The 18,260-nt window shown below is 43.0% G+C and overlaps 1 protein-coding gene across 3 annotated transcripts in view; it reads left to right on the forward strand.

The window, feature by feature from the left end:
• AATF (apoptosis antagonizing transcription factor) overlaps nucleotides 1-18,260 on the forward strand; it is an 89,587-nt gene that overhangs the window by 50,157 nt on the left and 21,170 nt on the right. For 2 of the 3 annotated variants that reach the window (XM_025210228.1, XM_025210239.1), the window contains exons 9-11: nucleotides 10,788-10,855; nucleotides 13,325-13,405; nucleotides 17,450-17,521. In XM_025210228.1, the coding sequence (XP_025066013.1) occupies nucleotides 10,788-10,855; nucleotides 13,325-13,405; nucleotides 17,450-17,521 (221 nt within the window). Of the gene's footprint in view, nucleotides 1-10,787; nucleotides 10,856-13,324; nucleotides 13,406-17,449; nucleotides 17,526-18,260 lie in introns of those variants that run through there. The other variant, XM_025210248.1, reaches the window with a different exon arrangement.

An 18,260-nucleotide genomic window follows, 5' to 3' on the forward strand; every position in this document is an offset into this window, starting at 1 on the left:
GTTTCTCTAGTCTCTCCTTGTAAGGCTTGGTCTGTAGGCCCTTAACCATACGAGTGGCCCTTCTCTGGACCCTCTCCAGGTTATCCGCATCCCTCTTGAAGTGCGGTGCCCCGAATTGCACGCAGTACTCCAACTGCGGTCTGACCAGCGCCCGATAGAGGGGAAGTATCACCTCCTTGGACCTATTTGTCATGCATCTGCTGATGCATGATAAAGTGCCATTGGCTTTTTTGATGGCTTCGTCACACTGCCGACTCATGTTCATCTTGGAGTCCACTAGGACGCCAAGATCCCTTTCCACTTCAGTGCCACCTAGCAGGTCATTTCCTAGGCTGTAGGTGTGCTGGACATTTTTCCTCCCTAGGTGCAGCACTTTGCATTTCTCCTTGTTGAACTGCATTCTGTTGTTTTCTGCCCACTTGTCCAACCTGTCCAGGTCTGCTTGCAGCTGTTCCCTGCCCTCCGGCTTGTCCACATCTCCCCATAGCTTTGTGTCATCTGCAAACTTGGACAGAGTACATTTCACTCCCTTGTCCAAGTCACTGATGAAGACATTAAAGAGTATCGGTCCAAGGACCGAACCCTGTGGGACCCCCACTTCCCACACCCTTCCAGGTCGACTCTCTGGGTGCGGCTCTCCAGCCAATTAGCCACCCACCGGACTGTGTAGTCATCCAAGTCACAGCCTCTTAACTTGTTCACCAGCATGGGGTGGGATACCGTATCGAAGGCCTTCCTGAAGTCTAAGTATACGACATCCACCCCTCCTCCTGTGTCCAGCCGTTTCGTAACCTGGTCATAAAAAGAAACTAGATTGGTCAGGCACGTTCTGCCTGCCACGAACCCGTGCTGGTTTCCCCTCAGCATAATTTGTCCTGCCGGGCTCTCACAAATGTGAGCCTTGATAATTTTTTCAAAGACTTTGCCAAGGATGGAGGTGAGACTGACTGGTCTATAGTTGCCCGGGTCCTCCTTCCACGTTGGCCCTTTTCCAGTCCTCCGGGACTTGGCCCGTGCGCCACGAGCTTTCAAATATTCCCGCCAGTGGCTCTGCGATGATGTCGGCCAGTGCCTTCAGCACCCTCGGATGGAGCTCATCTGGGCCTGCCCACTTAAAGGCATCCAGTTCTTCCAAATGACTCTGCACCATCTCAGGGTCTACGCATGGTAGTCTGGTGCCTTGCTGCTGCCTCTCTACAACCCCAGTGAGAGACTTGTCGTGCCCCTCGCTTAGGGACACTGAGGTAGAACCCAGGTTTTGTTCCAGGTTGTGCTCCTGGAGTGATAAGATTGCATCTCGCCTCCAGGAAAGCAGGATCTTCTCTTCCAGACCCTCCGTGGCATTCAGTGGAACTTGCCCTGGAGGCCTAGTGGGATGATTCAGGATTTGACCATTTTTGTTTCATCAATTAATTCTACTGACCCCTGTTTTCTCTCGTAGTTCAGTTTTACAAGCAGACAATCTAGTAATGAACTGTAGGAAAGGAAAAATAATTTCACTTAAAATTTTTTATTCCTATGCGCCACATTGAATGGTTACATTCTCTTTCTCAGCTACTTATAAGTGGAACAAAGCTGCTTTTATTTAGGGATGTTGTGCAAGAATAATTACTATATTTTATAATGATAAGGCACACCTGTGTATAGTATTGTATGATTCTGAATATCCCCCTAAGAGGGTTAAAATTTTGTAGGAAAAGTTATTTAACACAAGTTTGATTTGAATTTTGATCAATTTTCATTACAATTATTTAAATTATTTTTCAACATATAGCTGTGGTGCATAAGATGCATCTTAATTTTGGAGGGAAAACACCACTTGTACACTGGAAAATACAATAAACAGCCTCAGAAAGATCTTTATTGCTAAAAGCAATGTGTGCCTGGACTCCATTTGTCTTTACCCAACACTGTAATTCACACATGATTGTAAGATTTAATAAGCTCTTTCGTTTTGTTTTAGAAGCTCTTTTTACTTACAATTCATTACTAGATACTGCGGTATTAAGACTCAACTTTCCAGCTGGCCACTGGAGTACTGCAGGTTTGACATATTACTGTGGAGATTTTATTATTAGGTTGAAATACTCCCTTAGTAAGGAAGAGGGTTGAAATTGGTTTATCTCCAACAGGAATTAGGTTAATGTTCATATGCTAAGAGTTCCATTGGTAGCAGTTCTTCCCAGAACAAATGTTCATCATTGATGGCAGCAGGTATGCCTATGGAGAATTAAGAAATATACCTAGCTTTTCCCGATCCGGCTTGTATTGCATTGTACATTATTGCTTCTTAAAATTGCCTGCAGCCATGTTATCTTGTGCTGTGATCACCCCATTTCTCATCAGCCAAGCAGGGTCACAGTGGATCTGCTTGAATGGGAGCCCTCATATTTTCAAATACCGATGGTGGCATTTCATTGGGTGAAATAGGTGAATTGGTAGTGTTCTGGAGAGCACCTACCCCTAAAGTGTTGCATCAGGTTTGTGCGAACTGATAAACACATGCTGCGTTCCACCCTCGATGTGGGTACATTTCTTTGGGGGGCAGATAGCTCCCTTACACAGGCACAGGGACAGACCCTCCTAATATTGACTTTAGCAACTTCTATGTGATGTTCTGTATAAGATACTATATATATATTTTAGCAATTCATTTAAAAAAAGTAGTGATTTTACTAAGCCCTTGTTCACGTCTAGTTTTTATCTCAAAGAACAGTTTAACCTATGTTTGTCACAAAAGCAGCTTCCAGATCTCAAATGCTTATGAGGATGCTTCCAGCTTAATATGATTTTCTTGTGAGTTTTACAGTCCTTTAAATTGAAAGGTGTGCCCTTTTTAAAAAACTTAATTTGACGGCATTAAATTTATCCTCAAATTCCAAGCAAGAGTACATTAAAAACAGTTCCCGGTCACATACTGTTTTTGTGTCTCCCAGGTATTTGATAATGCCATAAACAAGTAATTACTAATCCAGTGAACTATTAAAAGTCGATAATTGTGAAGAATAGAGAGAAGACTAGCTTTCTGACAAGCTGGTTTACCTTAATTAAATTGGTGAGTGATTAATATGGACAGCTGATCTTGTGGCTTTAATTAGATGCATTTAGAGTTTTGTGTGAATAAGAGATGTCTCGAACCATCCCATAGGTTAATGGCAATACAATACTCTTATCACAGGCATGTATCTTTCAAATGGCTCAGTAGATGGTTAATAACACGTTTTAAAGCTTGATTTGGAACTTCTCTTAATGGGTTATTAGAAAACAGAATCCACAGCCTTTAGCCTTTTCTGTACATAACTTAATTTCAGTGGAATATTTAAAAAGGTGCTGTGGAGAGGTTTAGACTTGCAGTTTGTGGTTTTGCATTCCAGAATAGATTATAGCAAACCCAATACAAAAAATGGTGATTTTAAAAGTGAATACACTATCAGTGGGTCTTAATTTTCTATGGCATTGCTAGAAATCCAGGAATAGAGCACATTAGTGTATGGGATCTTGAAAGAGAATATTAGTGTCCCTATCCAAGTAGGCTGTTGCAAAAAGTAAACAGAAAGAACTGTAAAATACAGCTTTATTTATCACTATTGATGCTGTTTTATTAATCATGGGTAACGTTAGAAGCACAGATAAGGGGGAAAATATGATTTTTGTCTTTACAGTATGTCTCCAAAGAATGACAGGGAAAAGTCTAGATTAGGGCATACTCAGTTGAGCCGTTAGTTTTATCATAGGTCTGGACGGCTCTGTCAACTTTCAATTCAGAGCAAGAGTGACTTTATTTCTTCCATGAACTCAGCAGGCAAGAGGGACAGCGGTGCATGCCTGTTTTGTCTTTTGAAAGACAAACAAGAAAATTTTCCTTTTTTCTGTAACACAGTTTTTTGTTTTTTTAAGACCTCTTAATATAGCAAGTTTTTTCAGGTAGGGTTGAAAAAGTTTGCTTGAATTGATATAAGAATTTTATATTAAAACAAAAGAGGCGAGCAGGGACTGTGACTTATAAAATGCATGTTAACAGGCTAGTAACCCGCTCTCAAAATTAACTACAGAGAATGTAACGGTAGGGACAAATGAACAAATTGCAGAGAAGGAAAACAGGATAGGGACTTACACTGGGCAGGCACATAGGTGGTTACTGCAAGGCAGCGGATATGTGGCAAAGCTCCATGCATGTTTTAACTCGCTGTAATGGGTTCTTTTTTCTGTACCCAAACCTAAGTAATGTGACTTCCCTATAGAGCTAGGAGACTGTAAACCTGAATTGAAATAGTGTTGTACCTTTGCATGGTAGTGGCTCAGTGAATTCCATGGTTGTGGCACTAAGGTTAGTTTGAAGTGTGTAGCTATAAAGCCTCTCTCATTCTGGTGTGAGGTTTTACTAAATTCTTAACTGCACAGGTGCTGCCATTAACTTCAGCAAATGCTTCCACCTGGTACCAAAGGCACATAAAACTGCTAAAAGATGTGAGGGCCTTTATTCCATTTGCCATGTCCTTGTCAGAATACTGTGGCATAGCTTATAAAATCCAGGTCCAGCCTCCGGGTTACTGCTTCTTTGGGAGTGGTGAGTTGAGTGGCAAAGTTACTCCTCTTAGTTACAACTGTAATTTTGTGGTGTTCATTTAAAAATATAATTATATTAGCTTTTTGGGGGGAGGTGGGAGTGGGGAGGGTAAAAGCAAATGATTCAAATAAAAGCCTTTTACTGCTGAAATTGCTTAACTCCAACTCTGTCTTCACACATCAGGGCTTAATGCTGATAGTGATTTACTTACACTTCCTAGTTAATAATTAGACATTGGGCGACACCATATATCACTCCTAATGGAATATATGGGGTCTGATGAGAGTTTTCTGTTTTGACTAATAAATTTTAGCCAGAATCGCCAAGCTTAATGAAATATTACAGCTTTGGAAGTGTTCTAGGTCTTGTGCTGCGAAAACAGTGTTACTTTATTCAGTAAATGAATTTATCATTCATTCTGTATCCTGGGCCCTAGCTGGCTCTGGAGCATGGACTGAATGCAAGACTGAACTAGAAAGCGGAAAAACTAATCAAATCTTTAAAGACCATAGGCAGCGAGGCAGGTCTAGACTGACTTTTTCAGTGGTAGCCTCTGGCTAACATCCACTTTTATTTTAGTAACCATTGTTAGCATGATTTATATCTTCAGCTTTAGGACGCACACTATTTAGATGTAATAAGATGCTTCACGGCGTTTATTTCCATTTCCTAATTTCTCTCCTGTCCCTGCTCCCTCTGCCCCCCTCTCTCCCTCCTGTTTTGTTTGCTGCTCAACCTCCTAAATCTTGCAGTCACCCCTGCATAGAAAGGTCATTTTCACCTTGAGCTCCAAGGTCAGGAAAACAGCCCCTGCTGTGACTGATGGCTGGATTCCCTCTTGGTTTTTTCTCCTGCTGTTGCATGTGGCTTTCCCTGTTAGCACCTCTGCATACAGATGGGGGAACAGACACCAGCATGAATCACCCATGCCTGCTGCCCCCCCCCCCCAACAGTAAGAACTCCTCTGGTGTTAATATGTTTAAGACCCCCTCCATACCTAGTGTCTCAACTGCTGCAGAGACCAGATCCTTTCTTGTTCAAGATGCCTACATTGCAGCACCAGCAACAGGGAACCCTAAGTCCAGCTACATTAGGAAGGATTCATTCCACCGTCTGCTGCCTGTGAGATTCAGCACACTGCAATGGGTGTAGTAGGAGGGGTACTCGGTGCATATTGAACTGGCTGGTCTTGGACTTGGTGACTGATCAGAAAGAAATGGTTCCCCTGGAGCAGGCCCTCTACTGGAAATGTCTTGCTGCTTAGGTTTTGAGTTTAATCTTAGACCATGACAGCAGCAATACCTCCAGCCAGGTCTACCAGCCTCAGACCATTCAGCACACTCTGTAGCCCTTACCTGACTCCTCTTGTATCCTAGAGAAAAGGGATAGCTGGTGCAAAGGGTTGCGTGGGAGAATTACATGCTTGTGACCCAGCTTCATAAGGTGGCAAGCAGCAGTGTTCTGCATGAGGGCAGCTCCTTATAGAGTGCACTGCAGTAATGTAGCCTGGAGTGAACGTTGATTAGATGCATTATGGTCACAGTGGTGCTCTTAATCCATTCGAGAGAGACAGAAAGGCATTTCCCTCTTGAGATTGCTTAGGTCTGTTGCAAATATAAAGAAACCAGATGGATGTCTGAGGGTTGGCATTGTAACACCCTGCAAAGCAAAGCAGAGTAGTGCACAGAGGTATTGTGACTTCAGGAACTACGGGTTTTTTTTTTTTCTTATGTATATGAGGAGCTGAACAAAGATAGTACCATTGCTGAAGTTGTGGCTGGTAGATAATTGGATTCTCCCCTTGTGTTTGTGTACTTAGAAGCAGACAATCTTGTACAAGTTCCCATTTGTAATGAAAACTGAAGTACTTTAATAGAAAAGCATTTGTAGTTAAAATTTTGATTTAGGGAGTTCATTCTAAATGAACCTTGGATTTCTGGTGTTTCACAGACTTCCTGCTTGATATGTGGCACTGTAGCAACTCTGTTTGTGGCTTTCCTAATTGTTCTTTTTTATTTTTGTATGCATACATACATACCTTGTAGGATTCTATACTGGAACAAAAGACAGTCTCCCAAGAGATCTCCTGAGCTCAGTGCAAATTTAAACAGTAAGATTCAGAATTTAGCATGCACATTGCGCGAGTAATGAATAGAATATATACTGTGTGTCTTATCCGATCAATGGGATCCTGTCAACATTTCTAAAGCTTCTATCATAAATTGCTCCCTTTCTTCCTTGTACGCTCTCTGGATATATCCACAATGCAGTCACGCGTGTACGTACATGCACTTAATGTGTTAAATGAAAGACTCTCGCTTTTTAATTATATTGGAGGTGTTCATCCTGGTGGTTTCACACCACTGTTTGCCAGTGGCAATGAAATAGCTTGGGAGCTGCGTTAGATGGAGAGCTAATGTGAATCAAATGTCAGAATACTTGCGGAAGGTGGACTCCATCTTTTTTTCAGGGGGGATATTCCCATCTCTCATTCACAGTGTGATCAGTGATCACATCCACCTGAATGATTCCAGACATAAATCCTTCAATGTTGTCCATAGCTGTTGCAGAATAATTGCTTTTGCATTGCACTTTTCTGCACATGCTAACTGTGTAAGTCTAGTAACACCTTTGTGACAGCTACGGTCCATATTCCCATTTTATATGTGCAGACACGTGGCAGAGATGTTACATCACCTGGCCGCTGCATTGGTGCGAGACTAGTGGGAAGCAGAGCCACAGTTGCTGAGTTCCCTACTTATAATGTATCCTCCAGACTATGCTGCTTCCAAGTTATTTATCTTGTAATTCACACTTGTCTGTTGGAAAAGGTGATGTCCAGAAAAGCATTTGCCAGCATTCGGTATATAGCTGTTGCATGGGAAGAGGGAACCGTGAATTAAATATGCAAATTGCTAGAGTCAGAAAAGAAGTAGAAGGGAATGGCACTACTTTTTAGCCATCAAAGCAAGCGAGTGCATTATCAGGCTGTGGTATCCCAGGCTCGGCCAGTGGCTTTCCCTATGTGCTCATGCCAAAGAGCCAATGTAAGAGGACATCGTGCAATATTTAGCAGAATATTTCTTGCTAGACTAGGAAGAAACTGGTGAAGACAGTCGCACCATTTCTTCCGGCTTTTAAAACTCTCCCTCCCACCTTGCTTCTGACAGAATATTGACTCGAAACCAAGAGCCCATTTTTGCTTAGCCTTAAGGGCAGCTGTTTACAGAGTAGCAGTGTTACATAGGTTTACTGTGTCGTATGTCTGTGTAACACTGGATTTGGATCTTGTATTTAGCTGCCAGAAGTGACTGTGATGAAGTGGGAGAGATAAACTGATAGATTGTGTGCCAGAAAGATGTTGGGAATCAATCAGATAAACAGGGCAGAGAAATAGCTTGCTGTTTTCTAGTGATAATAAACCAGTGGCCTCTGTTCCCTGCATTTTTAAATGTAATTGCTGTGGCAATAATCTCCCAAAATAAGCAAAAGGAAAAAAAAAATCATGGGAGGTTTTTAATTGTGCTTGAATTGCCCATTCTTTCTTGCAATAAAATGTGACTTGAAGGAGGGTTTGTGTAAATCTTCCTTCGTTGTTTAAGTCTCTATTTTATTAAGAAGCAAAAATCCTCACAAATTATAGCCATCTAATTTTATGGCACTTTTTAGAAGTGTGTGCAAGGTGGGAGGGGTAGCTTTACCTGTGTAGTTCAGTGAGTTGTTCAGGAGATTGGTATCCGTGGGTGCATCTACACCTGCCCCCAGTTGCACAGTTGTTATTGTGCAGTCACTTGGTACTTGCTTTAGCAAATACTAAATGACTGCGCAGCAACCATCGTTACTACACAGTCCCAGAGGTGCACGGGTTGTTTCCAACCCTACTGCGCAGTAGCGTTGGCATCACACTTTGTGCCCACTGATGCTACATCCCCGTAGCTCATCAGTACAATGGTAGATGCGTCCCGCGTGTTGTGTGCGTTTCTTCCGTAGAGCAGTGCTTGGGGGCAGCTTTTAATGCCCTAGCTCTGCTCGGTTTGGGAAGCAGAGGGGCACTGCAAGCTATGTGTGAGGCAGGCTGGTATAAATGGGCGTATTATACAAGGAGCATACTCAGTCCTTGTAGTCAAGGGCCTATCGAGCTCCCATCAATATTGCTGGCAGCCTTTGTGTTCATTGTTGTAGTATCTGGATTGACCATTGGATTCCTTTCAGGTGTGAAGGGCAAGGAACAGGGGGAAAAATCCCCACGCCTTTCCTCCTTGGGCAGATCCCAACCAGGCTGCATGACCCTCGATTCCTCTTCCATTCCAGGGGCCTGTCAAGATGAGACCTGTCCATCTGTATTTATTAATTTTACTGCTGAAATGCTGGCAGCTTGGGAAGCCTGTAGATACCCTGTCGTGCGAGGTTTATTTTTCTTCTGTATGTGGATAGGTTGACTAATACCCGAGGCATTAGAGCTAGTGGCAGTAAGCAGTAGTACCCAAAAGGCCACATCTGATAGATGGCAGGAAGAGGCACAGATCAAAACCAAGCCTTTTCCTCTGGGCTTGGATAGGAAATAGAAAAGCCTGTTTTAGCATCTCTGCTTTAGCTGTAAAAGGCATTTTGCTGTGCTGGTCCTTGGAGCAAATGTTATTGCCTTACCAGTACATGACTCTTATTTTGTGAAGTGTTTTTTCCTCATAAAGGTTAGGAGAGAGGCACTTGGGATTATGGGGCAGAGGTCTCATTGCAGCTCATGGCGTGTTGCCTGCTGAAAAACCACTGTTAATGGGAGCAGTGTGCATAAGTCCCCACAGCCTCTGAAAACTCAGCCCCTTTTATTCCTTCCAGAAACCAAAGAACGGGGCAAGTCCACAAAGTGCCAGCTGGATTGCACCTTCTCTGCTCTGCTTTGGGCTGCGTCCACTTTTAAAAGAGATTGTCCAGGGAAGGCTCCATGGAGAGATTTCAGCCTGTTGTGTATTCCTGAGTCCCCGCTCTTTCTGCATCCGCGCTTGCTCCATTCATAACTGCCAAAGGCCCCTCGGTGCCATCTTGCCAGTTCATTGGTAGGGAATTGGTAGAACCAATCCTGTCCTCTGGTGTTGCAATGCATTGATCTCCCTGATGGGAGAGACCTGCTGGGTCCATAGTCCCCTGAAAGCATTATTGGGACACTGCACTGATTTCTGACTTGTGGTTGATTGGGTGCCATTCCCATCAAGTCACGAATAATGAATAGCATTAGTCATTAGATTGGATGAAATGAGAATATAGTTGTCCACGTGTGTACTGTGTATATATTTTATATTCTACTATATAGTACATGCTTAGAATCAAAAATAAACTTCTTCTTATGGACATGTTATTGCATATTTGCTTTCTGGGAGATGTTTGTTTTCTAAGGGATAAGCAACTGAGGGACAGACTGGCATATGCACTGTTGATCTGACTTTTTGTGATAATTCATACACGTTGCACCTGCTTATTCCATGGGCTGGCTGTATTATTTGTCCTGAAGTACTGCCTACAAAGGTCATAGCTTGTTTCACCCTGTTTCCCTGATAAGCTCCTCTGGAAAATGGGCTCTGCATTCCCCTGGATGGCTTCACATTGCTGCTTATTAGACAGCGTTGGCCAGTCCAAGACCATCCCGCTTGCTCAGACTCCAGATCTCTAGTTCATTATCCCAGCAGTGGGATGTGAATGGTCGAGCCAATGTTCTGCGCTGTCCTTCCTCTCTATGTCTGCCTGACCTTTTGGATTCTCAGTTGATATTGATGGGGCGGACTAAACTAATCATAAAATGATGAAGGGAATGCTGCACCACTCATTGATCTATCTGAAATTAACTGTCCTGCTATAAGTCTTCCTAATGGCTTTCTGTGTTATGCTCCAGTCTCACTTTTATTTCTTATTTTTTGAACGAAGGGGTTAACAGGAATCCACCTGCTCTTGCTGTTGGGTTTTGTGTTATTGATCGTACTTTTTTGGAGGGGTCACTGTGCCACTTAAAATTCCTGCCTTGGCATCGAAAGTTTGCTCTTGCCTAGGAAACATAAAGGTCTTTGGTGTGTGGGTTGGGATTTTCAGAGGAGTCGAGAGCGAGGCAGCCTTGTTTCATTGGGATTTCAATGCCAGAGTCCCCCAGGGCTCCTTGAAAATCTTGATGGCCATGCTTACCTCTTGTTCTGTACTGTCCTCCTAACTTTGGTCATTCTCTTCCCTTCTCCAGCTTCTCAGAGAACTCATAGAGCGCAAGACCAGCTCTCTGGACCCCAATGATCAGGTGGCAATGGGCAGGTAAGTGATGAGCTTCAGCTTCTGTATGCCATGCAGCCAGCTTCCTCCCATTGGTTTCTGATCCCACTGATACAAAGCCTCACAGTCCTCCCTGTTGAATTTGAGTTTTTGACAGTGACTTCTGGGGAGACAGTCAGGTGTACTAAGCTGCACAGGACAGGGTAAAAATAAGATGGTTTAGGGTTAGCTAAGCAAGGCACTTTCTCTGGCAGTTCCTAGGTTTTGGGGCACACTGCTGGCACCTGAATTTGCTAGCCTTCAAGACGTATTGCAGGGCTCCTTTGAGTTTGTCCGGAGTTGGGGATTGAGGAGACTTGCTTGGGTGGAAAAAGCTGGGCTATGCAAGGCTTGCTTGGAAATGCTGCTTGGAGATAGGATGTTCAGTGTAAGCAGCAGCTCCTGTGCTGAGCTGGTCCAGGCCTTATAACAAACTTTCGAACTATTGGATTCAGTTGTTGGTGCAGCACCTAGAGGAATAGATATAAATAAAATAGATAAATCACCTCAATAATAATTAATGGCTTAAACATGATGCCTGAAAGCATTATTACTCTTGAAGCCGGGCTTATTTCTTTTTGAAATCACCTGTGTTTTTTCTTTCTGGCTGTTGAGACCTGCTTTCCTGTTTCCCTGATCTTGTGTGAGATTCCCCGGGACAGGGAAGGCTCTCTCTCATGCAGCCTGGCAAGCATGATCTAGATGAAGTGACTGCTCCCTGTTGAAATTTGGCACTGTATCATTACAAGCTCTGGCTTACCTTTGTTTTAAGGGGGCTGAACTTGCTGTATTGCGATCAGTTAAGCCATTCCCCTGTCTGCTCTCCCTGCTCTGAGAAAAGATGCAGTACAGCTAAAAAAGCAGAGGAATGGTTTCTGTGTGCCAAAAATAAAATGTAATTCTCTTATTTCTCGCTTTAGTACTGTGGTTAGAAAATTAAAAAAATACAAATGCTGCCTAATGAACAGTATACATTTAAATAGCCAAGGGCTATAATTTAGAAAAGCATAAAAGGGGAAAGGAAAGGGAAACAGAAAATGCTGGAATAAAATTCTCCACTGAAAACTAATATTGGAATGTGTGTGTGTTGGGGGGGGGGAATGCATTAGGAAATTTTGTGTTGGGGAAATAAGTTTTATCCATGTAAAATATTACCCGATTTTTAGTGCGGTGTGTCAGATTTATTTTGTATATGTCTGGAATATTATGGAAAGCTATTCACTATAATTTAACATGATATAGCCAAAATTACATTTAAGTGGTGATTACATTGTACATTTATCTGACTTTACAATAAAATAGATTACAGTAATTAAGATTATATTAAGATTGCGGTAATTGGATTTTGCTAGATTTTTTTCCCTGATGTCGGGTTTCTGTTGTGTAAATCAGGTAAGATGACTCTTGTTTCTTTTAAAAAAAAATGTTTGTGACTAGAAGCACTTGTCCCCCACCTCCCGAAAACTTCTTGGACTTGAACAAGCTCTGTGTGAGTTTGTTCCCTTCTCAATATCAGATGGAGATTAAACAGTACTTGCTTGTTGTTTTCCTTCTGGTCTGTATTTGCTTAAAGGAATGGGTTTAGCATTATGCAGTGGTTCGGGTTTGGGATTTGCTAGTTTTAATGGAAGAAGTGGGAAAGAAGCACTTGCCTGTGATTTTATATACATGTTTTCCAAAAGTGAGGAATGGATCTCGTTTACAGGGGATTCTGGCTTTTGCATACTTCACTTGATGAAGTTAATATAACCCCTGTCACTTAGTCCCAGATTGTGGCACATGTAGATAGGAAGGCAGTCTGTTCTACTACACGATTTCTTTATGCAAAATATAACTCACTATAGTAATAGACATTAAATCAAACGAGAAAAGCAACGGTTATTAGCTAGCGTTAGCATTTATATTTGACGAAGAAAATCTTTTGAATTCTAAAGATTCTTAAGAATCGGTAACTGCGAATGAATAAAAACAAGGGGTCACATTGTACCCTTACTGGCTTCTTTGTACACACAAGACATGAATCCCCACTGAATATTGATCAGGGTATCAAGGGCAGGCAGGGCTTATCTGTGTCCCACAGAGCGGCTGGGGCTTCAGCCCCTGAGCGCAGCCAGAGTCCAGGTCATTTCTGCATAAGCCCTTAGCCTTTGTAATGTCTCCCGGGCACTCCAGCTTGTTGCCATGTGCACACAAGCTCTTCCTCGGGGGGATTTCACTGCATAGTTCAGGGAGACTTAACACAAACCAAGTTACTGTTAACTGGCACTGGGTTACTTACGGGGCTCAGGGGGGAGGGGATTACCAAATTGGAGGAATTAAATGATTCTGGAGGCACTTGAGGCTTTGACTTCAGAACTGTATCTTAATAGCTTTTACCCTTGTCAGATTCTTCATGCTGCGATCTTTCCTAAAAACTGCTATACTAAAACAGCCCTAACAGTGCTGTGTAATCCTTCACTTTGGCTTCCCCAGGCAGTGGCTGGCCATCCAGAAGCTACGAAGCAAAATACAGAAGAAGGTGGACAGAAAAGCTAGCAAAGGAAGGAAAATCCGGTGAGTGACAGCACCTTCCCACGGCAAGAGCATTGCTCTTGTCTTATCATGCTGATTGCCTTATGTCACCATCAACATGCTTTGCCAAACTTGTTTTTTGGGGGGAGGGTTGTTGAGAGAGCCAGTGAAAGCCAGTGGCATTTATATTTCTCAGTCCTGTAAGGCCAGGTTTACAAAAATATGTTTTGGTGCCATAAAGTACAGATAGATACCTTGCAGACCTTACAAATCTGCCTAAATGAGTAAGGCACCTATCTCCTATCTGTTGAGCGTCCATGGGAATTAGATGCCTTAGCCTGCTTAGGTACTGTTGTGAAAACCCTCTAGGCACCAGTCTTCAGCTTGAGGTATTGAAATACATTTGTAAATCTGTCTCCTGATCACTGCACATGAGGACCGTTTTCTTATTCTTTTACACCTGAAAATGTCTTGGTTGGGGTGTGAGAGGGGAAAGTGTGGTGAAGGGATACAAATTTTTTCCCCTTTGCAGAGCAGATGCATTACTCTCCCTGAGTTGAGAGTGACTGCATGATTTGTAGTAGAGGCGGTGTTTGTGGCACGGAGGCACGCTGAAAAGCTGCACTGCTTCCTGAAAAATCTGCAACATTAACCATCCTTTTGTGAGTAAACTATAAATCTTGAGTTTAGATGGCATCTGATAGAAAGTCAGTGGAGTCAGTCTGGGTCAGGCTTGGCATAGCAATTTTTAAGATAGATGTCATAAGATAATTTATTAAAAGAGGGAAGAGCTACTTTGTTGGCCTGAAAAGCCTATAATTATTGACTATCAATATTCTTTTCTGTCAGCATCACACATAATTGGGTATATTCATGATTCAGTCAAAACTACTGACAACATCACACAACTGAGTCAGAGTCATAAAGCTTTAGGAATAATGGGGCGAGTCTCTCGCTGTGTGCAATCGGTTTGCTTCGGAAGTCCTGAATGATCAGAAATCTTGCTGTCAGTTGCACGTTACATTTTAGCTGCCTCTTTCTTTTAAAAAAAAAAAGAAAAGTTGCTCTGACCCTCAGGGAAAATATTAATATCTATAAAATACAATGTCATTCCTGAAGAGTGTGATCAGTGCACAATTAAATCTCCTCATCGCCCCATGTAGTCCAGCGGGGAAAGTAAGGAGCCAGGAGGGATGCATTCAATTCTTGCCTCTACCACTGAGTCACTATTTGTATGTCCCCTGGAGTGAGTCACTTCAACCTCTGCCCTTCAGCTTTCCTTATCTGTCGGAGGTGGATACTGTCACTTACTATCTTTTGTAAAGCAGGTTGAAGTCCCGGAGTGACAAGAATGGAAGCACAGGGGGTGGCATTCGATTTTTTGTTTGGTTGTCTTAAGTGGCAGGTTTGGCAGTTGTGAACAATTGGTGGTTCTGCTTCCTGGGTACATAACCCCCATCAGTCTTCCTGGATACATAACCCCCATCAGTAGAAGACTCAGTGCAAGGTGTCCAATCCAGAATGATGGTGATGGAGAGAAGGCAACCCTCCTACGTGTTGGTCTTTGTAGCTCAGGGGTTTGGCACTTGTCTGGGAAGTTAGAGACCCAGGTTCTAAGCTCCTTCTTGCCCAGAGGGGGTTTGAACCCACATCTCTCTGACTTCCACAATGCTCCAACCCTCTCACCACAGATCAGGGGCTATCCAGGGCCTTTTCTAGTGCTCCTTTTGAAGCACAGTCACTGCCACTTGTATTTAATAGTCGTTGGATAGGCTGGATGGAGGCAGTGTTTGCCTTACAGGGAAGTAAAGCTCCAGGCTAGAACTCATTTCTTTACCTGTCAAAGTCAGCAGCCTTCTTGGTGAACCACATACCCTCTGGCTTGTTTGCTTCTTCCTGGCTCTCTGTAATTCCCTCTCCTGGCTGCCTAGGAGGCCAGCTTCAAAAGGAGTCCTAGAGAAGATCTTGAGTGATGCCAGACCTGTAGTGTGGTGGTTTGAGCACCATGCTAGAAAGTTTAGAGAGATCTAAGTTCAAACGTCCTCTGTGGGTGGTGGGCTTACAACTTGTGTTTTACTGTCTTCCTAGGTTAAGCACCCTGGCCATTGAGCTGTTGAGCCTAAACCATGGGAGGGTATTCCTCCAGAATCCTAGCACCTGCAAGTCATGATTTTGAGCCATCAACATTTCCAGGCCTTGGGCACTAGTAGACATGCATCAGATGGGCTTTCCCAGCCAGTGGGTACTGTATGGCACTTGCTCAGTCTGCACGTGTAGCGTATGCACTCAGATCTGTGTCCACACTGCTGGTAAATGGAATTGCTGCCTTCGCAGAAATGCCAGGAAGGCCTCTTAGACCACCAAGGGGAAATTTTTCTTGTTGGAACTCAGCATCATTGCCCATTATTATCATTGTCTTTTCCTTTCCTAATGCTCTGAGAGGTTTGAATGGAGGGTGCAGTTTCAGTGTAAAATAATGTCCACGGCTCTGAGCACTTTCAGAAACAACTGCCCCCGCAGCACTCTAGCTAGGGAGAAGAGAACTCATCCCCATTTCACAGATGGAGAAACAGGTAGCAAAAGTGGGGCAGGACTCGGCAGTTGTCCCAAGTGCCCTGTCCCCAGTCCCAGTCTATTATAAAATACTTTTCCCTGGGATGGATACATCTGAGGTGTATATTTCTTTTTTGTCATGGAATAATTGTGCAGCTGTGATTTGGGATGTCTTGCTGTGTTTGTAATTTAATATTTTGTCTGCTAGGCTGGGGTTTGGAAGGCTTCATTTTAAAAATAGCAGAATAAGTAGACCCCAACAAACAATTAGTGGCAGACAATTTATCAGAATAATGAAGGCCCTTTATAAATTCACAGATTGTCCCCGAACATGCTTTGATTCACACAAATACATTATATGTTGGCATCCTATAAGCTAACTCATGGACCAAAATGTGTTCACTTTGTTCATACTTTTGCCTCGACTTGTTGTTTGTAGCTTGGTATCTGCCCTAAGTTATCTTGCTGGGATCCTATTATCTTGCTGGGATCCTATGACCCCAGCTGACTTCCTGCCCTTTGGGCAGGGGGCTGGACTCGATGATCTTCCGAGGTCCCTTCCAGCCCTAATGTCTATGAAATCTATGAAAGTTGTCTGGTATCATGTATGCTCTGTGATTGGCCTGAAGTTAGTCTGCCTGCAGCGTTATAACAGGACAGCTTCTTCCTTTAGGAATGACAAAGCCTTGGTTTGGGCACCAAAGTCCTTGTTTAAGGGTGAAGGTGATTACCTTTCTGAAGAGGCACTTACTTGGTAATATTCATGTGAAGTCAGTCCTGACCTAGGGAATGGTTCTGAACAAGTGAACAAAAGAGTGCAAAGGTGGCAGAGTAAAAAAGTGACTGTATCTGTCCAAATGCTTCTGAATCTTTCTGCCTGCCATTCTTCAAGCTCTGAGAATAGCAATGGCTCCAACAAACCATTTCCAACTTGGGTAGTTGACAGGGCAATATAGGTAGAAAGCTGTTGGCTTGGAGTTTTCTGTATCTAATGACTAGTGTTTAAAATCAGTTGCCTATTCAGAGATTTTGAACGGCAGGTACCTGGGGCCTTTCCGTAAGTTACAGACCAAGTGGGGAGAGTAAAGTTGGCTCTGAGGGGCATTGGATCTCTCGGTGGCACATGGCTTAGTAAATAGGGACCTGGATAGGGTCAGCCACTGTGACCTTGGCTGTATTACTTCACCTCTTTGTGCCTTTGCACCTTTTCTGTCCTCCTCCGAAGTTCTCTGCTGTGATCACGTGCGTGCTAGCTTGTGGCTCAATGATGCTGGAGTGTTTCTCTTCTGCTTGTGAGAAAGTGAAGTGTTGCAACCTGTCCACTGTTCAGAACACTTAATCACCTGATTTTCCCCCCCCCCTTATTTTGGGAGAGAAGTAACAGTCACCAACCGTGACTAGCGAGTTATTAGCCACTAGCCACCAATAAAGCCAGCGTTCTACATTAGGGGCACTAGGATGTTTCCATCCAGATAGTGATGTTTCCCTCCATTAATAAGTACTGATGTGCTGTCTATTTCCTGCTTTATTCAGGTATCATGTCCATAGCAAGCTGGTGAGCTTCATGGCACCTATTGACCACTGCACAATGAATGATGATGCCAGGTGAGTAATAGATTAATTATGTTTCTCAAATGGCTTCATGACAGCATGATATTGACCTGTTCTTCAGTCTGTCGCCCTCTCCATTTCTTCTTATCAGTTACCCATTTGTCATTGGCATCATAGCCTGGGTGTCTTGGTCACATCTGTCTAGGCAATCTAGCTGAGCTTTCACTCCTGTAATTACTGAAATGCCAAAAGAGGAATTTCCATAAATCTTGATGCTGACTCTCCTATGCCTGCCTTAAAAAAAAAAATCCCTCAAATTTTGAAATCCTTTTAATTTGGGAGGATGGGTATGCAAATGAGAAACCAAGTTTGAGAGTGTTCATTGGCTGTGATGGTAGGTTGGAGAAATAGACTGTTTGCATTGGGAACAGAGGGTTGTAATCTGGACAGTTGCACCATTTTTGGGATATAAATGTTCTTCATGCAGTTAAAAGCAGAGAGGAAGACAAAGAGAAGAAAATTCTCATAAAAGATCTAATCGATATCTATCTTTGGATTTTTTGTATTTCAATAGTGGAAGAAGACATCTGTATAAAACTCCCAGAGCCCTAAGTAGTTAATTTGTGATGAAAATAGGAGTCTCAGTATAAGCCTGAGTAACAGAATTATTTCTTCAGTAATTTTTATAAAATTCATATTTTGGCAGAATTTACCCAATGTTGAGCCTTTTTGTGGGAGCTAGCTGGTTTATTTCTCCATTGGATGCCCTACAGTATTTGAGAGCCACTCTTTC

The sequence above is a fragment of the Alligator sinensis genome, unplaced genomic scaffold (assembly GCF_000455745.1).
Source record: "Alligator sinensis unplaced genomic scaffold, ASM45574v1 scaffold118_1, whole genome shotgun sequence".
NCBI classification, from domain to species: domain Eukaryota; kingdom Metazoa; phylum Chordata; order Crocodylia; family Alligatoridae; genus Alligator; species Alligator sinensis.